Genomic DNA, 21887 nt, shown 5'->3' with positions numbered 1-21887 from the left:
AGGTGAATGCCTCGCTCTAGTATAAAAGCTTAGTAGTTTAGATTACTTTAAGTTTTCTTAACTAAACAGTATATTAGTTTACACCTGATAACAGTCAGTGATATATCTGACCGAAATTACAACATTCAAATAAATATTAGGACACCCTGTATCGCCGAGATCTTATCTGGGCGACTTGACATAGAAAGTAACAATGTAAACAAAACATTTTATACTTTTATTTATAAAAAAATATTATATACAGTATAAATTTAATAATATATATTTTTAATATTTTAAATCAAATATTTACTCTGTATAATTAAACACTAAAAATTAGCTTAACATTGCAACAACATAATAAACAAAAATAGATTAATTATTGAATTTTACAATTAATTAAAGTGACATTACAATTATAATTTACAATTTTGCAAAGAACAAAAATTTGAATTTTTATAGTATTTTTTTGGGAAATTATATTAATATTTATTGTAAACATAAATGATTTTTACTTTATATAAAAACATAATGGTAGATAACAACAAGAAAACGGAGCTTCAATACATTATGATTTCAATTCCAAAGACTGATAGTAATCTGAAATGATTTGCCACGCTTTTGGTGCCATGAATCCTTCTGGTGGCTGTTCTCCAGTTCTTGCAAACTCTAAAAGTTAAAAAAAAAAGATATTAAATGTAATGATTAAACTCTAGTGGAAAATCCACCAGTCAAATGAATCAATTTTCAAAATTGAGTGATATACAAAATATATCGTGTGTCGTCGATCAATAAGTGCAATACTGCAATCGAATTCAATTGCAGTCGAATTCTTTTTTACCACAGTCAAATTTTATACACACAATAAAATTTAAATATATATGAAAAATAGTTTGCTGTAAAACTACTTGGAATGTTTCTTATTGCTAAAGTTTTAGAATAATATTTTATTAAGGCTTGCCCGAAGTTTTCATCTGGTAACCCTGTTAGATGGATATAGCGATTATACAGTTGATTGGTAATACGTCTTTGACTGCTCCAGGTCTATTACTCAAGGAATTATTCTGGAGATAGCAATTAAATTTTTGAGACAGACCACTTTGTCAAACATCAACTCTATCACCTACGTATCTTTAAGAACCTACGACGTCCTTCGGAGAACCACACGGTCAATCTGACTTATGACGAATCATTGTCACACTCTCAATCGTAAAATTTGACTGGCTTGGCCATAAGAATAATTACACTGAGAAGGCTATATCGGATATTCTTGCAGGAAGTTATATTTCTCCGAACGAAGAGCGTGTTTTAAAAATAAAACTTTATTGAGAAGGTAGCTAACACGTTACTAACAGTTAACACATGATCGTGAACAAGATTGATTCTATATAAGAATTGCAAGCTTTTATATATAATTTATTGTTTACATAAGCATAAAACTATTCTAGAATATGGGGTGGCTTCGTTGGCGGCTTCCGTTCATGGGATGCCCATAACTAGGATGATTCACAATGATAAACATTGAAAAACAAGCCCCGAAAAATTGATTTCTCAGAAAAATTATTTCATAAAACAAGGTGATGCCAAACTTTAGAACCTATGTGTATTAATTCAAATACATCACTTACTTCTCATTCTAGTTCCCGAAATAAAATCAAACTCCTCCTTCCTGTGTGGCTGGAAGAAGGCCATAGCCTTTTCTTTCGTGTCGTATGCAGCAACTCTGAACGGTATGATTTCCAGACTGGATAATCCCGGAGCCATCTTTAGGACACGTCCTCCGTGGGTCGAGTCGTACATGTTTCCGTCAGGGGTGGATTTGGTTCCCTCTGGATGTGGTACTCCGGCCGGATCACGGCCTACTATGTAAAAGTTGGCGCCGGCTACCATCCTAGCTTTGGCGTGCCACTGCACCTACGAAAAAAGAATGAATGTCAATAGAGTATATTTTCTATAGTTTATTATAACAGTGTAAAGCTTCATTGAAAATTTTGGAACAAATTAGTGGTTTCAATTATCGTAGAAATTTGTTCTTCTAATTTCAATTTCAGTCAGAACCTCGCAATTAGTGGATAAATAAGTAGTTTCAATTAGCGTAGAAGTTTGTTCTATTAATTTCAATGTAAGCATTCAGAACGTCAAAATTAGTGTTAGACATTTTCAATTAGTAGAAAAAGTTAACAAACTTTTAACTTTTCCACTAATTATACTTCAAAATTTGCGAGAAATGCCATTTTGGCCTTTGATTATCTTCAGTCAAGAGAAAATGTGGTTAGAAATCAAAAGTTGATTGTTTTATAAGCTAAATATTAGAATTTCTCTTTGAATACAGCTGACTAACGCAAGCTGTTGCTAGGATATTCTATTAATTTTAATTGTGTTTTTTAAACATTGTTTGATTGAATGATCGTAAATTAAAAAGTATAAAGTGTAATTGAAACCACTAATTTATTCTCCACTAATTGCGAGGTTCTAAATCAAACTTAAGCATTCAGAACCTCAAAATAAGTGGCAGTAATTTTCATTTAGTGGAAAAAGTTAACAAACTTTTTACTTTTGGTATTAATTATACACCAAAATTTGCGAGTAGTCATTTTGGTCTGGATTTATTATACGTCAACAGAAACTTTGGTTGTAAATTAAAAAGTTTATTCTTTTATAAGGTAATAATAACGCTTTCTCTATGGATACAACGGACTATTGCAAGCAGTTAAACTTCATTCAGAACCTCGCAATTAGTGGAATAAATTAGTGGTTTCAATTACATTTTTTTTGCATTTTTACATTATATTTTAGGATCATTCACAATATTTAAAAAACACAATTAAAATTAATAGAATATCCTAGCAACAGCTTGCGGTAATCAGTGGTATCCATAGAGAAAACCTAATATTTAGCTTATAAAACAATACATTTTTGATTTCTAACCACATTTTTCTCTTGACAGATGATAATCAAAGGCCAAAATGACATTCCTCGCAAAGTTTGAAGTATGGCATTCCTCGCAAATTTTGAAGTATAATTAGTGTAAAGTTTCTTAACTTTTTCCACTAATTGACAATTCCTACCACTAATTTTCACGTTCTGAATGCTTACATTAAAATTAGAGCATCAAACTTCTACCCTAATTGAAACCACTAATTTATTCCACTAATTGCGAGGCTCTGAATGAAGCTTTACTAGGATATTGTACTAACTGTAATTTTTAGACATTGTGAACGATCGTAAGCTTTTAAGTAAATTAATAACTAAAAATAAGTTAAGAAATAATTGAAACCACTAATTTCGAGGTTCTAAATGAAGCTTAACACTTCAACACTGTTATACATAATTCTAATCAGGTCCAAATTCTTTTAGCAATAAAATTACATACCATTTTTTTGTATTTTAATGGTATAGGTATTTTACTAACCTCTGTTGGTCCAGCATAACACATTGGACTGGGAAATATAGCCAGAACTGTGGAATCCTTATCCAACACGTTATCTTCGAGCACTGCTTGGTGTTGCTGCATGCGTATGTCAAGTGGAACGTCATCATCTTTGGTCCATCCACCAAGAGGATTTAAAAGCAACACTGGTTTCTTATAACCTTTTTCAATCAATTGTCTAAAACAAAAATTATTTATACATTTTTATTAATAACTAGTTGAAGCCTGGCGCATCCGCCACGAAAAACAAAAAATTGGGCGACGACTTTTTCGTCTTTTTGACTTTTTTTAGAAGAACCAATTAGCTATCTTTTAGTAAAAAAAGCAACTTTCTAGAGCAAATCGTTACTTCTGTAGAGGCAACACAGATAAACATTAGCGTTTTATATATGTAGATTGCATGAAAGTAAAAGAAAGATATTACATAAAAAGTATAAGGAAAGAAGGAGCATATCAATCAATGTAGGTTGTAGAGCGAAGGGATAAGGAAAATTACCTTCCTGTATTGAAAAAGTTCATTAAAGAGGGAACAATTAAGATGGCGCTACCCTAGTAAAATTTCTACATTTGAAAGAAGCGCCAAAAATTGTTGAAAAAAGCACAGGAAATAATTAAAGATAAAAGATAAATAAACATCCGATTTATGAAGGCGTGTTGCAACTAGCTTTTGACTAACTTCACTTTATTTATAATCGATATGTTGAGTTCGATCTCTCATTGCTGATTAGCGCCATTGTGGTCATTTAGTAAACCCTTATTTCCCCTTTGAGATGACCGCTTTTTCCAACAAAGTCTCATAAGAAATGATTCTCCTTATTTATACCCTCCCTAGTATGAATACATGCATTATACCTACTCCTTTCTTAATCTATTTTATTCAAATGTTCTATTAGAGTTGACGGGTCGAGCCTTTGGTGTTACAACAGCAAAATAAGACACTACTTCACCAAAATACCTTACTTTTTAGTAATTCTTTCAAACATCTGTTAACATGGTTAGCAAAACGCGCGTCCAGTGCAAAAGTAAAGTGTTTTGGAGTATTCTGGTGAATTAGTGTTTTATTCAAGTATTCTATTTTTATCTGTCGGGTCTATTATTAAATTATTACCTTTTAGTGTCTGTCATTAACAAAGCGTGTCCATTGTGGATTGGATTTCGAAGTTGGAACGCGAAAACTACATCGGCACCCATAGTTTCGAATTTTTTTCGCAATTCTTTAGGAGTCATTCGATACTTGTCCAAGCCATCGTTCCACTTGACTCTTTTTACTACAGCTAGATCACCTCCTATTAGCCAATCACCAGATTCGTATATCAGCTAAAATCATATCAAAGAATACACTTCAGTCTTTTAAAAATATAAATCTCTAAATAATAAATAATAGTTATTTGTTATATAACTGTCCAGTACTCGCTCGGGGTATTTTAATACCCCACACGGTTGTTTTACTTAGATATCTTGGTGAAGGAATCTCAAAATTACATGCCGCTTTTTCTTAATCTTTAACCGTAGTGTGTAGGTGTGCGTGCTAGCAATCACGTCATTAAAATTTAAGAAATACTTCCTTTGGAGGTCGAGGAACCAACAATATCTACTAAAGTACAATATCTTGAAACATTGCATGTGTGCAAAAATTCTCCAATTCTGGCCAATGTAGGTAATATTTTTGTTCCAGAAAGCATATACCATGAAATCATGGAATGATATATGTGCACCGAATGGATAATATGTTAAATCCATCAACAAAGGCTTAACAAATAAGATCAAAGGAGATTCTGAATCCGAAAATTCAAGTTTTTTCCTATCAATGTCTACAATTGAAGGGTCCAGGGGAAAAACTTAATAAGGGTTTTTTTTAGGTGTCTTTGGTTTAGGTGTCTTTTGTTCGGGTGTTTTAGGTAGCATGGTTTGGAGCGGGGTTTGGTAGCAGGGTAGGTTTCTTATTGTGTGAGAGATGTTCGTCACGGAGTGGCATAGGGAATACGGGGGGAAGTCGGGAATGCGTTGTGGGTGTGGGACCGGTTGTGGGCGTGGGGTGGGTCCGGGTGTCTTTGGTTTAAGTACAATATCTTGAAACATTGCATGTGTGCAAAAATTCTCCAATTCTGGCCAATGTAGGTAATATTTTTGTCCCAGAAATCATATACCATGAAATCATGGAATGATCTATGTGCACCGAATGGATAATATGTTAAATCCATCAACAAAGGCTATAACAAATAAGATCAAAGGAGTTTCTGAATCCGAAAATTCAAGTTTTTTCCGATCAATGTCTACAATTGAAGGGTCCAGGGGAAAAACTTAATTAGGGTTCAGAGGAAAAACTTAACACTTTAAATGATTCATATGAGTGAAAAAGACTCTCATTTTTGCATGGTTAGGGATAACAAATTATTTATTAGCATTTCATGAAATTTAAAAACACGATACTTATAGATTGTTGTATTTTTGGTTATTGAAATTTCAATTTACCTTAACGTGTGGATGCCCTTTATGTGTAGTACCAAACTGTCTAGCCACCCTTTCTTCCTTTCTGTGGTAAAATATTTCTGGATCTCTTAAAATGGCGTACAGTTCATCGTTGTAAAACAATGCAACATCCTTCTTGCCTTCCAGCTTTTCTTTTACAGAGCTGCTTATGGGTAGTACTATGGGAACACTTTGGTTTATTCTGGCTTTATTTACAGATAGGGTATTAAAATGAAGAACCTAAAAATATATATATATTTGATATCAATTAAACTTTTCGTTATCATTAAACTTTTCGTTACGTAATCGAATTATGGACATATTTGGCTCCGGGATTTAGGTGGTAGTTCTGCTCCTCAAGTTGATACATTTATTTATTTATTTCCTGACATTGTCATTTGTTTTCACACTTTAGTTTTGTATTACGAGTTTTTGGTTTGAATAAATAGGGTTGTGATACTTTAAGCTTAAAAATGTTTACTAGCAGACCTTGCAGTCGAATATTATTCTTTTTAAAACCTCTTTTAGTGCGAAGTGTACAAGATAGCTTAATAGCCGTAAAAAACTCATCGTAACTTTATTAGAATATTTTGAACGGGAAAGCGGTAGTAATGGCCCTTTATGCCCCTTAAGTGCTGTTAAGAAGGTGAGTCTTGTTGATGTAAATAATAATTGTTTATATATTTATAATTAATTTATTTTTGTTTCCTAAAATATTTTGATTAACAGAAAATATGTGAAAATGGACAACGCTGTGCCGGTCAAGATTAATCACGTGACTAAAAGTCTATTTGATATGAACTATATGTTTGAAGTTCTATTATGTAAAAAATGTATATCTGAAGAACAATTTTACTCCAAGATGAAGATGAATGAATTAGAAAATATCCAAATGGGTATAATCTAACCGTTTGTATTTTTTGTTAAAATAAATTAACAGCACTTAGTTTAAAATATCAAAATTATTCTTAAAAAAACTTTTTCTACAAACGTCAGTAAAAATGTAATTTTTAACGCATGCTGTCAGTGCCTAAAATGTGACATTATGTCACTGATGGTAAAAGTCATTTACCTCGTCATTCACTTTTAGCACTGGTGCTAAAAGAAAGTCACGTGATTTACTTTTAACACTGAAGCGATAATATTATCTTAGCAACCATAAACTTCATAATTAATTTGATTTCAGAATGACATGTTATGAATTATTCATTAACGTAAAAAGTAATAATACCTTAATATATACGAGCATAAACTTGTTTGTAGAAAAAATAGTGTATGATATGTGTGCTAAAAGTGATTTTATTTTGTTCGAAGGCATGGGACGTCCCAAGTAGTGATGGGATAACTCGAGCGAAAATTCGCTCAAGTACTCGATTATTGAAATAACCGACATCGTTCGATTATGAACGAGCGATGCAAGTGAAGTGAACCAAGCGACGAACGCAAGCGATCCTAGAATGAAATAAATTGAAATCCGATTTTAAGGTGACATACTCGATAAAAAGCCGAGCGAATTTTCTACATACATTGCAGGTAGCAAATTTATACGACGCCGTATATACCGGGTGCGTCTAAAAGTGGCTCACCCCTATAAAAAAAACACTAATTTTTAATCAAGGAGGCTTTGGAAAAATAGATTTGATCGTCTGATGTTTTAGTGTCTTGTCCTGGCCGGTTAAAAGATGCCCAAATCATATTTTTGATCATATCTTTTCAATTGGAACGAGGGTGGCTCATTAGCATATTTCGAAAAAGATTTTTTTACGAATAATTTGATACCACACACGTGGTACTTCGAGTCAAATTGTCGTTATGAACCGCATGTTACAATTTCAAATAAACCGTATGCGAAAATGTCAAAAGTTGACATGTGATGTGTCATTCTATTCAAAGTGTCATTTTCTACCGAATAAAGTAAAAAAATACCGAGGGTGCCACTTAAAAATCATAAGTTGTAGTCATTTCCGGTGAAACCGGAAGTGACCCAAAACAATTGAATATGTCAATCAATCCTAATTTATGTCATATACTAACATACCAAATCTCGTTGTTTCATCTGAAAAAATAAAAAAGTTATAGGAGGTGAGCCACTTTTGAGACGCACCCGATATATTTATCCGTTGCGTATCTGAGGGACAAAATTTTACGACCTACATCGACAATGCTTCGAAATAAACTAAATCAAGCGATCAAGCGATCAAGCGAACTGCTCGCTGCTTACTACTTGCCGTTCATTACCGAAACAATATGTGCCCTGCGCACGCAACTTACTGCTTGGCGCTTGGCGTTAACGAGTACTTACAACATGCGACGGATGAAAACCGTATTTTTAAATACGAGTGATATATCGCTCGAGTGATCACTCGGTTATTGCAATCGCTTGATACTCGAGTACTCGATTATTGAAATTAATCGGTTTTCCCATCACTAGTCCCAAGCTTCCCTTCTCACAAAAATACCACTTTATATATCATAAATAACTATTATTTGTTGTCAGGTTACTATTGTATTAAATAACTTGTTTATAAATTGCCGGTTGTTGTCAATCGAGTTCAGTTTTTCGTAAAAATAACGCCTTTCGCACGAATTTGGCACATGTTTCCATTAAAATGGAGGAAATGTTAAAAAAAAGCTGGAGAAGCACGACACGCATTACTTTCACCTAAAAGTGAATCCAGTTACCAAAAGTGGTAAACACAATAATGACGCAAATAAGTAAATAGAGTAGTTACATTACTCAAAACATCTTGTATTTTTTGGTTGTTACCTAAAAAAGGTAGGGGAAATTATGGCATCTTAATATCCCAAGAAAATTATGACTTTATTATTTATGGTTAGCGTTAATTCATTAAGAAATAAACTATTTTTAACAATAATTAATATATCACGAAATACTAGGTGTGTTATAAATAAGTAACTATTCATTTGCATTATATTATTAAATAAACTATTATTATGCTAATACACTAACCTGAAGGTATTCATCTTCTCTCATAAATCCTTTCAAAGGCGTAGCCCATCCTTCACTAAGCACCTGCAGCCATTGCACATCTACTTTATTCATATCAATCCTAGGCATGTTATGGGAATCATTTACAATATCCTTAAGTTCATTTTCAGGTACAAACAGTTCTTTTACTGCACCAAAAGCTTCCTTTGTTGGACTTAAACCGTTCACGTTTACATTTTTTGGAATGATACCCTTAAAAAGGTAAGGAATCAGTAAAAAGTTCCCGTTTTTATTTGGAAATACTTACATTTTCTATTAACATTTCTACTACTAATTGTACTGAGTCTTCTATAGGTGTCTTGGCTGTTTTAAGAACCAATTCAGGATGCTCCGGTTTCTGGTACTCTTGATCAACTCCAGTAAATCCCTTAATCGTGCCTTCTCTAGCTTTTTTATAGAGACCTGTAATTTTTAGGATAAAAATTGATAGCTTTACTTGTTTTAAAAAAAGGATGGTTTATCCCATATTTGTATTTAGTCTTTTTGTACAGGGTCCCATTAAGAATAGCTCTCGGCTGTATCTCGGAAAGTATTAGCCGTAGAGCCTACGGGAAAAAAAATTATAACTAAAGGGGCTATGAGAAATTGTTGGAAATTATTTTCAAGTTTGTAAAACGGTCGCTAGAGGGCGCAACTGCTATAGAAAATAAGAAAATAGAATTTTTATAGAATTTTGCCAAGATAATGGGTACTATAAATAATAGCTTCATAATCTTCAATAAATTTTGGATTTTTTTCATTAGAACCATTTTCCCCTATCTGCTAAAGTAAAGTGGTGGGGGAAGGTTAGATCTATCTTTATTTAAATGTTAATTTAAATAAAGAAAAACACCGGACTGGATGATCAGAATCCAACAAACGAGGGCTCGTTTAAAAGAGCGTTTCTTACTCTACATTATACCATAATAATAATAATAAAAAAAATTTGAATATATATTTTTAGTTTGAAAATGAACTAAAAATACAAAAAGAAAGAAATAAGAAAAATAAAAAGACAATTTTTTTGCGATACTGTTGTTTATAGAGTTGTTCATTATTTTTATGTTTTATTTTTGTAAAAATTGACCGTCAATAAGCATTTATTTATTTGTCTGTAATTTCAGGTGGTGATTCCGATAGTGAGGCTGAAAACGAAAAACTCGTGGAATTTGATGAAGTTTTGAGAGCTCACGAACCCTCGGAATTAGGCGAGTCCTCAAATCCAGGAGAAACGCATCAGCTTCACATTGGAATAGAAATATTCAGGGCTCCCGAACTACTGTTTAAGCCTTACATGCTGGGCAGTCAAGAGGCCGGATTATCCGAAGTCATTTGTAAGTTCAATAAAAAAAATTAAAAAAAAATAAATCAAAATTTAAAATGAATGTTCCGTGCTATATAGGGTGTTCCAATATTAAATGGACATAGAACTACTACGTATTTTTGGAATCAAAATAAGTTCATTGGACACAATAGGCTACTTGCACATACTTTAATTTTCACCTGAAAACTACTTAAAGACCTTTATAAATACAACACGTAGCACCCCCGCGATGTTATTTCCAAAAAGAATTGCAAATTATTTCCAAAATTTGAACGTAGACGCTAGGGTGTGCTTTCTTACAATTTAACAAACTTAGCGCGTTTTTCAAAAAAATTAAATACGATAGTATATGTAATTTTACCTGATAGTAAAGAGTAGTAGAAGCTTAAAAAGTCAGCGAAAACCGCATCTTGATGTTTTTTTTCAAACCGAAGATATTAGCAAAATTATAATAAATACCTAAATATAAGCCCTTAATTACCTTAATTTTACAACACAGTATCAGTAGCCCTTTTGATTATGTCCATTTTAATAAAAGAAATAAGATAGAAACAGTTAGTTTACGAAATACCAGAATACCATAATACCAGATGTATTAATGTCTAATAATTAAGATATTAATAACAGTGAACAAGAAACGATGATTCAGTGAAGTCATGATAGGCTTTGGAAAAAAGTTGCTTTGACGTAATATATATCGTCAACAAAATAGCAAAAATTGTTATTAGATCAACATTTTGATAGCCTTAGCAGCGTTATAGATAATAGATATAGAGTAAGTAACGCTCTTTTAAACGATCCCTCGTTTGTTGGATTCTGATCATCCAGTCCGGGATTATTAACATTTAAATAAAGATAGATCTAACCTTCCCCCACCACTTTACTTTAGCAGATAGGGGAAAATAGTTCTAATGAAAAAAATCCTAAATTTACTGAAGATTATGAAGGTATTATTTATAGTACCCATTATTTAGGCAAAATTCTGTAAAAATTCTATTTTCTTATTTTCTATAGCAGTTCTCTAGCGGCCGTTTTACAAACTTGAAAATAATTTTCAGCAATTTCTCATAACCTCTTTAGTTACAGACCCCCGGTACAAACTACAGTGTATATAGGTATCTACTAATATTATATATCTACCTTTAACATCACGTTCTTCACAAACTTCTATAGGCGTATCCACAAATACTTCAAAAAATGGTAAGTTCGATTCTTCGTGAGCCTTTCTAGAGCGATCTCTGTCCTCTTTAAATGGAGAAACAAAGCTGCAAAGGCAAATGTGACCTGCATCGGCAAAAAGCTTTGAAACTTCAGAAATACGTCTAATATTCTCTTCTCTGTCTTCTTTAGAAAATCCAAGATTTTTATTTAAACCTAAAAAAGTTTATTTTTTATTTTTAAACAAAACTTATATATATTATAAATAAATATACTGAAACTGCACAGCACAAAATATTTCACTACGAGGCTCTGGATCGCTAGCGACACTGTCTATTTTGGAACGCAAGGCTAGAACCAGAAGAACTATGATCCCATCGTCTCAAGTATCTGCACAAGCAGGGTGCAGCGATAGGAAAGTAAGTGCAAATATAGAAAGGGGACAAATAGAATGGCCTTTAGAGGTCACAGCGATTTTAGCATAGAACATTTCCTTAATATTAAGGTGTAAAACATTATAAATATCTTGTTTTATCATACATTGGACAACCAAAAGACTCCAAAATCGAGCTTAAAAAGTAAGCTTAGGGTTCAATGAGATGAAAACTAAGTTTATGGAGCGCTCAGATAGGGTTTTTGACACGGGAAAATGTCTTAAATAAATTTTGAGAAAGGAAAAAGATAAAAGCTTGAAGAAGTAGATACATTCACATATCCAAGAACCGTATTTGTAAAAAAATCAAATGTAACTCAAGAAATTATGCCAAGCTTAATGGCAGGAAGTAGATGTGTAAACGCACTACAGAGTTATTAAGAGCAAGAACATCTGTAGAAGTTTAAAAGCTCGTTTAAAAGCATTCAAACAACAAAAGTCAGAATGTACCAAACCAATTGTACTACGTGCATGTGAAACGTAGACGTTCAATGCAATAAAAAATTTGAGGTTAGAGGTTTGAGAAAGGAAAATAGTGAGTAAGATTTTTGGAGGAAAGAAGACAGACAACTTGTAGACCAGAAGAATAAACAAATCAATAAAGCAACTATATCGTGCACCAAATATAACGGAAATAATTGAAAGAATGGCTGAAACAAGAGTTCCTAAAATGGTGATAAGATGTGAAATAGGCGGAAAAGAAGGACAAATAGACTGAGAACCAAGTGGAAAAGAGATGTTAAAGAAGACTTAAGAAGGATAAAACTTTATGGGTGAAGAATAGAGGCAAAGGACAGAAATAAATAAAAAAAAATAAACTAATCAAGGCATGTGCTTTTATACAATTGATGTTGTTGATCATTCTTACCTGTTCTCATATTGTCTCCGTCCAGGCTGTAAGCAGGAATGCCATTGGAGACCAGAAATTCTTCCAGAGCAAAAGAAATTGTAGTTTTTCCAGCCCCGGAAAGTCCAGTGAACCAAACTGTACAACCCCTAAAACGCCTTTCACCGGATCCTAAAATCTGAGCTCTCTTCTCCCTGCTCACGTGGCGCATCTCATACTTCACATTGGTAGCAACCTGCTGATTCTGGAAAAAGAATATAATTATTAATGTTAGTCATGGGAGAAAAATCACTACTTGTGATATTTTGACAATGAGATCAAAGTAGCAATTCACAGTTGTCTATGGCTACTTTTCGCAGTATAATTTTACATATACGTTTTAAGGTGAAAAGATCTTTTAAAAAGAGAGTTATTTCATGTAGTGAACAAGAAAGGAAACATTTTGAGTAATGTTTGATTCCTTCTAGCAAATTTTTGTCGTAGATACCTTTACTCATCGAGTTCTAATTCTAAAAATATTAAAATACGTTTCAAACGTCCACACCTTTTGCCGTTGAATATTTTACCATATTTTTACTCTACATATTCTATTTTTTGATAAATTAACATTATGCATATCATATATAGCCATCTATCTAGATTCTATGAAATAGATCTACTGACAGTAAATCATAAAAATGAAAATATCTAGTAAGTTCTGTGTGAAATAGACAATCTTAATAGTATTTTGAAAAAAAAACTGGAATTCTCCATTAAATATAGGAATATTACAGAGTGATTCAGGCTTCCGAAAAAGCTCTATTTTAGGTTTTTGGTTTGTGAATTTCATTCCAATTTTTTTGCATAGTATGGAGGCAATGGTAGCGCACATTTTGAAAATATTTTTGTCAGCAAACAGATTTATTTAAACATATTTTCAAACCAAAGTTGTATATTTTTAAATGGAATACTATAAATTTTTAACTCAATGGATTTGCCACTAAATCTCCGTTCCAAAAATACCATAATGTCTTATACTATACCAAATGGTTTTAAAAGCCCTTTTACAATTCTGAATTTGAAGAATTTAAAAAAATTTAACAGGAAGTACTGTATAATAGTGTCTTCTTTAAAAGTTGGTTTACCAAAATTTGCAATCTTGTTTGCAGAATACAGGACGAGTCAAAACTAAATTTATTTTTCTCTACTATTTTAAATGGAATACCCTGTATTTTGTATCATAATCGAACAAGGTTTTGTTTAATCTTTTAGTTTTATTAAGCAGTTTCTATACCTAAAATCGATATTTAATGAGGAAATTGTGTTTTCTTAAAAATATAAGACAATATCTGACTTTCGCCCTTTAAATAGTAAGTGTTTATTATTAATAGTGCCATACTTATCTGGGCTCAAGTTTCGTTTAGCCGAAATCAGTTATATAGAATATCGGTTTATAGGATGATTCTATACAAGAAAACTAGCACTACATAATTTGATTTTTGCCGCGGAAATTCTTTGCTTTTGAGTAAACTCGAATTTTTAATTTTTCTATTATTAACTAAAATTTAAAACTTTACGGTGTTTTTAATAGTTTTTCATTATAGAATGACGTAAAAACATTTAATATAACAATGTGATCTAATTTTTTCGAAAATATATTTTTATCACAATAATTTTCATTGATTTTTCCGGGTTTAGAAGTGCCGAAATGTGATAGGAAGATAAAAACTACATATTTTTGTTTGATTAATAATTTGCTATAACTTTTCTATATAACTATTTCCGCGGAAATCTATCATAAGGGCGGTGTAATGGAAAATCTTCAATATTAAGTTTTCCATAGTATTCTCAACTATTTTGCATACTTTCGGTTTGGTTTTAGTTGGTTTGGTTTAGTTGTCGTTTTTATGCTTTATTGACAATTGTTTTTAAATTTTCGCATTTGTTGACCATAGCGATATTAAGTTGATAAGAATAGATAATATTCATTGATCTGTGTCAAAGGTCGGGAAGAAGATCACTGCATAGTGGTGAAACAAGGCATTTCCGCGGATTTTCATTTTTGTATCGGTGCTTAAAAATAAGTCTACAATATAAAATAATATTAGTTTTTTATATATCTCATTTCGTTACTTGTGAACCATATTCAAAAAAATGGCAACAGCGCATTTCCGCGGAATTTCATTTTCGTATTAGTATTTACAAAGACGTCTAAAATGAAATAACGTAATTTTCATGTATGTCATTTCGTTACTTTTAAACCGCATTCAAAAAATGGTGACGCGTTTCCGCGGCAAAATTTTTTCAGTAATATACTGCCTGAGGTACCTAAATGACAAAAAAATTGTTTTTTCTTTTTTAACAGATTTCGGCTAAACGAAACTTGACCCCTTATCTGCTATAGTGTGGGCTATCTGTCATATATTATTGAATATTACATCTATTTACTAATCCGTTACTTTTATTTTACTTTGTTGTAGATAGGTATTAAAGCAGTAAACAAAACAAAAAAAAAATCTAATACATCTACTTCCGTGTCAAAGTTAATTAGCATAATTTGGTAATTTTTTGTTAAATTTATCAATTTTTTTTGAGATATTTTTTGTAGGTAATGAAAATATTGATTGAATATATTGTGACATATAAATTAAATAGACTTTAGCTATTGTTAAAAAAAATAATTCAATTCTAATCGAATAAGAAAGAATATACTTAAGAGTAAACAATTTATTAAACTAGACTCAGAAGTATACAAGAAATTGAAAATAATATACTTAAAGGAGCCCTACACGCAACGATTTGATCTGCATGCCACTGTTCAGATCTCAAAAGACCAAATCGATAGCGATCTTTTCACACGTTCAGATTTTATAAAAGATAATTTCGTCAGACTATACGTTAATATAGTATACGCTAATATACTTTCCTGAGATCTTAATTGAAACCGCCACTACATGTTGAAATTTGTACTGAATGGAAGGACTCCATTCAAGACAAGGTCAATTCAATAGTTCAAATCTCTCAAATATCGTTTCGAGTTGGGTAACATGAATAAAGTTAGTAGTAGTATACCTTTTTAGGTATATTCACAGACGTAGAAGAAGAAAATTTGGGAGCTCCTATTAAATCACAACACAACAAACTGCTATTATTCTATACAAGCGGTTTAAATATTACTCTAAAACTATAGCAATAAGAAACATTCCAAGTAGTTTTACAGCAAACTATTTTTTCTAAAATGTTTAAATAATATTATTACATGCACATCAATATTTCTGACAATGATACCATAGAAAAATCCAATATTCTTACCCATTTCGTTGACATTTTTGCAAAATAATACTATATATCACTGCTAAAAATTGCGATATCTCTTCTTGGTGTGGTACTGTCGACTCTTTCGCCGACAGTACCCATCGAATGCGGAAGATTGTAGGCCACACTTTCTCCTCTTCATCGTAAAAATTACTCAGTATCAACGAAAACATAATACCGTCACCTCCATTAAATGAATCGGTCACGTTGTACTTGGTGACATAACGAATAATATCTCTTTTGGTAATTTAAAAGTTTATTTATGTTTACTATGATTATTAACTATTTATTCCCTTCGCAAAATTTTAACTGAACGGTTTATCAATTATTAGAAAAATACAGTGATGTAATATATCTAGCATCAGTATTGTATGCAGTCTGTTCTCTCAATAACTCTATGCCTTTTTTTCTCCTTTAATGGTCACAAACCAGCTGTTACTATTTTAGAAAGATGTTTCATAAAACATTTAATCCCTAGTTGATTAGAAAAAGTATACCATGCTGTTTTAAGAACCAACTCAGGATGCTCTGGTTTCTGGTACTCTTGATCAACTCCAGTAAATCCCTTAATCGTGCCTTCTCTAGCTTTTTTATAGAGACCTGTAATTTTTAGGACAAAAATTGATAGCTTTACTTCTTTTAAAAAAAGGATGGTTTATCCCATTTTTGTATTTAGTCTTTTTGTACAGGGTGTCCCACTAAGAATAGCTCTCGGCTGTATCTCGGAAAGTATTAGCCGTAGGGCCTACGGGAAAAAATATTTATAACTAAAGGGGTTATGAGAAATTGTTGGAAATTATTTTCAAGTTTGTAAAACGGCCGCTAGAGGGCACAACTGCTATGGAAAATAAGAAAATAGAATTTTTACAGAATTTTGCCTAGATAATGGGTACTATAGATAATAGCTTCATAATATTCAGTAAATTTTGGATTTTTTTCATTAGAACCATTTTCTATCTAACTATCTTATTTTTTTATTAAAATGGACATAATCAAAAGGGCTATTGATACCGTGTTGTAAAATTAAGGTAATTAAGGGCTTATATTTAGGTATTTATTATAATTTTGCTAATATCTTCGGTTTGAAAGAAGATATCAAGATGCGGTTTTTGCTGACTTTTTAAGCTTCTACTACTCTTTACTATCAGGTAAAATTACATATACTATGTACTACTACTATGTATTTAATTTTTTTGAAAAAAACGCGCTAAGTTTGTTAAATTGTAAGAAAGCTAGCGTCTACGTTCAAGACCTTATTATTATTATTATTATTATTATGGTATAATATAGAGTAAGAAACGCTCTTTTAAACGAGCCCTCGCTTGTTGGATTCTGATCATCCAGTCCGGAGTTATTAACATTTAAATAAATATAGATCTAACCTTCCCCACCACTTTATTTTAGCAGATAGGGGAAAATAGTTCTAATGAAAAAAATTCTAAATTTACTGGAGATTCATAATCTCCAGTAAATTTAGGATTTTTTTTATTTTTATGCTATTATTTATAGTACCCATTATCTAGGCAAAATTCTGTAAAAATTGTATTTTCTTATTTTCTATAGCAGTTGCGCCCTCTAGCGGTCGTTTTACAAACTTGAAAATAATTTTCAGCAATTTCTCATAGCCTCTTTAGTTACAAATATTTTTTCCGTAGGCCCTACGGCTAATATTTTCCGAGATACAGCCGAGAGCTATTCTTAGTAGTACACCCGGTACAAACTACAGTGTATATAGGTATCTACTAATATTATATATCTACCTTTAACATCACGTTCTTCGCACACTTCTATAGGCGTATCCACAAATACTTCAAAAAATGGTAAGTTCGATTCTTCGTGAGCCTTTCTAGAGCGATCTCTGTCCTCTTTAAATGGAGAAACAAAGCTGCAAAGACAAATGTGACCTGCATCGGCAAAAAGCTTTGAAACTTCAGAAATACGTCTAATATTCTCTTCTCTGTCTTCTTTAGAAAATCCAAGATTTTTATTTAAACCTAAAAAAGTTTATTTTTATTTTTAAACCAAACTTATATATATTATAAATAAATATACTGAAACTGCACAGCACAAAATATTTCACTACGAGGCTCTGGAAGGCTAGAACCAGAAGAACTATGATCCCATCCTATCAAGTATCTGCACAAGCAGGGTGCAGGGATAGGAAAGTAAGTGCAAATATAGAAAGGGGACAAATAGAATGGCCTTTAGAGGTCGCAGCGATTTTAGCATAGAACATTTCCTTAATATTGAGGTTTAAAACATTATAAATATCTTGTTTTATCATACATTGGACAACCAAAAGACTCCAAAATCGAGCTTAAAAAGTAAGCTTAGGGTTTAATGAGATGAAAACTAAGTTTATGGAGCGCTCAGATAGGAATTTTCACACGGGAAAATGTCTTAAATAAATTTTGAGAAAAGAAAAAGATACAAGCTTGAGGAAGTAGATACATTCACATATCCAACAACCGTATTTGTAAAAAACTCAAGAAATTATGTCAAGCTTAATGCAGGAAGTAGATGTGTAGACGCACTACAGAGTTATTAAGAGCAAGAACATCTCTAGAAGTTTAAAAGTCAGAATGTAGATACCAAACAATTCATTCAAACAAGAAAAAGTCAGAATGTACCAAACCAATTGTACTACGTGCATGTGAAACGTAGACGTTCAATGCAATGGAAAATTTGAGGTTAGAGGTTTGGGAAAGGAAAATAGTGAGTAGGATTTTTGGAGGAAAGAAGACAGACAACTTGTAGACCAGAAGAATAAACAAATCAATAAAGCAACTATATCGTGCACCAAATATAACGGAAATAATTGAAAGAATGGCTGAAACAAGAGTTCCTAAAATGGTGATAAGATGTGGAGGAAAAGAAGGAGAAATAGACTGAGAACCAAAAGTGGAAAAGAGATGTTAAAGAAGACTTGAGAAGGATAAAACTTTATGGGTGAAGAATAGAGGCAAAGGACAGAAATAAATAAAAAAAAACTAATCAAGGCATGTGCTTTTATACAATTGATGTTGTTGATCATTCTTACCTGTTCTCATATTGTCTCCGTCCAGGCTGTAAGCAGGAATGCCATTGGAGACCAGAAATTCTTCCAGAGCAAAAGAAATTGTAGTTTTTCCAGCCCCGGAAAGTCCAGTGAACCAAACTGTACAACCCCTAAAACGCCTTTCACCGGATCCTAAAATCTGAGCTCTCTTCTCCCTGCTCACGTGGCGCATCTCATACTTCACATTGGTAGCAACCTGCTGATTCTGGAAAAAGAATATAATTATTAATGTTAGTCATGGGAGAAAAATCACTACTTGTGATATTTTGACAATGAGATCAAAGTAGCAATTCACACTTGTCTATGGCTACTTTTCGCAGTGTAATTTTACATATACGTTTTAAGGTGAAAAGATCTTTTAAAAAGAGAGTTATTTCATGTAGTGAACAAGAAAGGAAACATTTTGAGTAATATTTGATTCCTTCTAGCAAATTTTTGTCGTAGATACGTTTACTCATCGAGTTCTAATTCTGAAAATATTAAAATACGTTACAAACGTCCACACCTTTTGCCGTTGAATATTTTACCATATTTTTACTCTACATATTCTATTTTTTGATAAATTAACATTATGCATATCATATATAGCCATCTATCTAGACTCTATGAAATAGATCTACTGACATTAAATCATAAAAATGAAAATATCTAGTAAGTTCTGTGTGGAATAGACAATCTTAATAGTATTTTGAAAAAAAAACTGGAATTCTCCATTAAATATAGGAATATTACAGAGTGATTCAGGCTTCCGAAAAAGCTCTATTTTAGGTTTTTGGTTTGTGAATTTCATTCCAATTTTTTTGCATAGTATGGAGGCAATGGTAGCGCACATTTTGAAAATATTTTTGTCAGCAAACAGATTTATTTAAACATATTTTCAAACCAAAGTTGTATATTTTTAAATGGAATACTATATATTTTTAACTCAATGGATTTGCCACTAAATCTCCGTTCCAAAAATACCATAATGTCTTATACTATACCAAATGGTTTTAAAAGCCCTTTTACAATTCTGAATTTGAAAAATTTAAAAAAAAATTAACAGGAAGTACTGTATAATAGTGTCTTCTTTAAAATTTGGTTTACCAAAATTTGCAATCTTGTTTGCAGAATACAGGACGAGTCAAAACTAAATTTATTTTTCTCTACTATTTTAAATGGAATACCCTGTATTTTGTATCATAATCGAACAAGGTTTTGTTTAATCTTTTAGTTTTATTAAGCACTTTCTATACCTAAAATCGATATTTAATGAGGAAATTGTGTTTTTTTAAAAATATCAGACAAGATCTAACTTTCGCCCTTTAAATAGTAAGCGTTTATTATTAATAGTGCCATACTTATCTGCTATAGTGTGCGCTATCTGTCATATATTATTGAATATTACATCTATTTACTAATCCATTACTTTTATTTTACTTTGTTGTAGATAGGTATTAAAGCAGTAACTTATATTAAAGGTATTAAGACTCACCCGGTAGAGTTTTAACAACTAAATATTGATCAATTCCGTGTCAAAGTTAATTAGCATAATTTGGTGATTTTTTGATAAATTTATCAATTTTTTGAGATATTTTTTGTAGGTAATGAAAATATTGATGCGGAATATGAATATATTGTGACATATAAATTAAATAGACTTTAGCTATTGTTAAAAAAAATAATTCAATTCTAATTGAAAAAGAAAGAATATACTTAAGAGTAAACAATTTATTAAACTAGACTCAAAAGTATACAAGAAATTGAAAATAATATACTTAAAGGAGCCCTACACGCAACGATTTGATCTGCATGCCACTGTTCAGATCTCAAAAGACCAAATCGATAGCGATCTTTTCACACGTTCAGATTTTATAAAAGATAATTTCGTCAGTCTATACGTTAATATAGTATACGCTAATATACTTTCCTGAGATCTTAATCGAAACCGCCACTACATGTTGAAATTTGGACTGAATGGAAGGACTCCATTCAAGACAAGGTCAATTCAATAGTTCAAATCTCTCAAATATCGTTACGAGTTGGGTAACATTAATAAAGTTAGTAGTAGTATACCTTTTTAGGTATATTCATAGACGGAAGAAGAAGAAAATTTGGGAGCTCCTATTAAATCACAACACAACAAACTGCTATTATTCTATACAAGCGGTTTAAATATTACTCTAAGAAACATTCCAAGTAGTTTTACAGCAAACAATTTTTTCTAAAATGTTTAAATAATATTATTACATGCACATCAGTATTTCTGACAATGATACCATAGAAAAATACAATATTCTTACCCATTTTGTTGACATTTTTGAAAAATAATACTATCTATCACTGCTAAAAATTGCGATATCTCTTCTTGGTGTGGTACTGTCGACTCTTTCGCCGACAGTACCCATCGAATGCGGAAGATTGTAGGCCACACTTTCTCCTCTTCATCGTAAAAATTACTCAGTATCAACGAAAACATAATACCGTCAACTCCATTAAATGAATCGGTCACGTTATACTTGGTGACATAACGAATAATATCTCTTTTGGTAATTTAAAAGTTTATTTATGTTTACTATGATTATTAACTATTTATTTCCTTCGCAAAATTTTAATTGAACGGTTTATCAATTATTAGAAAAATACAGTGATGTAATATATCTAGCATCAGTATTGTATGCAGTCTGTTCTCTCAATAACTCATCTTTGTTTTTTTTTCTCACTTTAGTATAGTCACAAACCAGCTGTTACTATTTTAGAAGATGTTCATAAAACATTTCATCACTAGTTGATTAGAAAAAGTATACCATTAATATTGTAAATTATATTTTATGCTCTCTAGTATATGTCTTCTTAATTTTTTGATTATGTAATGAGCACTTTGTTTATTCACTTGTTTCGTGGACCTGACTGAATCCTTTTTTGCT

At 31.7% G+C, this 21887-nt stretch overlaps 1 protein-coding gene across 1 annotated transcript; it reads right to left on the bottom strand.

The window, feature by feature from the left end:
- Positions 1 to 301: 301 nt before the first annotated feature.
- On the bottom strand, positions 302 to 21376 carry LOC115880461 (bifunctional 3'-phosphoadenosine 5'-phosphosulfate synthase-like). Its single transcript, XM_030897667.1, has 11 exons — positions 21264 to 21376; positions 18964 to 19186; positions 17684 to 17917; positions 16438 to 16523; positions 9136 to 9204; positions 8850 to 9080; positions 5882 to 6118; positions 4518 to 4726; positions 3392 to 3587; positions 1608 to 1893; positions 302 to 648 (listed from the first exon to the last, which is right to left on the bottom strand). Exons 1-11 carry the CDS (start codon positions 21276 to 21278, stop codon positions 548 to 550), a joined length of 1887 nt encoding a protein of 628 aa, XP_030753527.1. The 5' UTR covers positions 21279 to 21376; the 3' UTR covers positions 302 to 547.
- Between the last annotated feature and the right edge of the window lie 511 nt (positions 21377 to 21887).

Source organism: Sitophilus oryzae, unplaced genomic scaffold, assembly GCF_002938485.1.
Source record: "Sitophilus oryzae breed Bouriz unplaced genomic scaffold, Soryzae_2.0 scaffold_1624_pilon_pilon, whole genome shotgun sequence".
Taxonomy (NCBI): domain Eukaryota; kingdom Metazoa; phylum Arthropoda; class Insecta; order Coleoptera; family Curculionidae; genus Sitophilus; species Sitophilus oryzae.
Note: the sequence above shows the minus strand (reverse complement) of the source record. Positions and strands in the feature narration are given on the sequence as shown.

Excerpts from the sequence above, each read along its gene's own strand:
- LOC115880461 (XM_030897667.1), bottom strand. Across the intron at positions 9,205-16,437 it reads AACCAGAGCATCCTGAGTTG|GTTCTTAAAACAGCCAAGAC; the intron begins GTTCTTAAAACA and ends CATCCTGAATTG. Across the intron at positions 9,081-9,135 it reads TAGAAATGTTAATAGAAAAT|GGTATCATTCCAAAAAATGT; the intron begins GTAAGTATTTCC and ends TACCTTTTTAAG.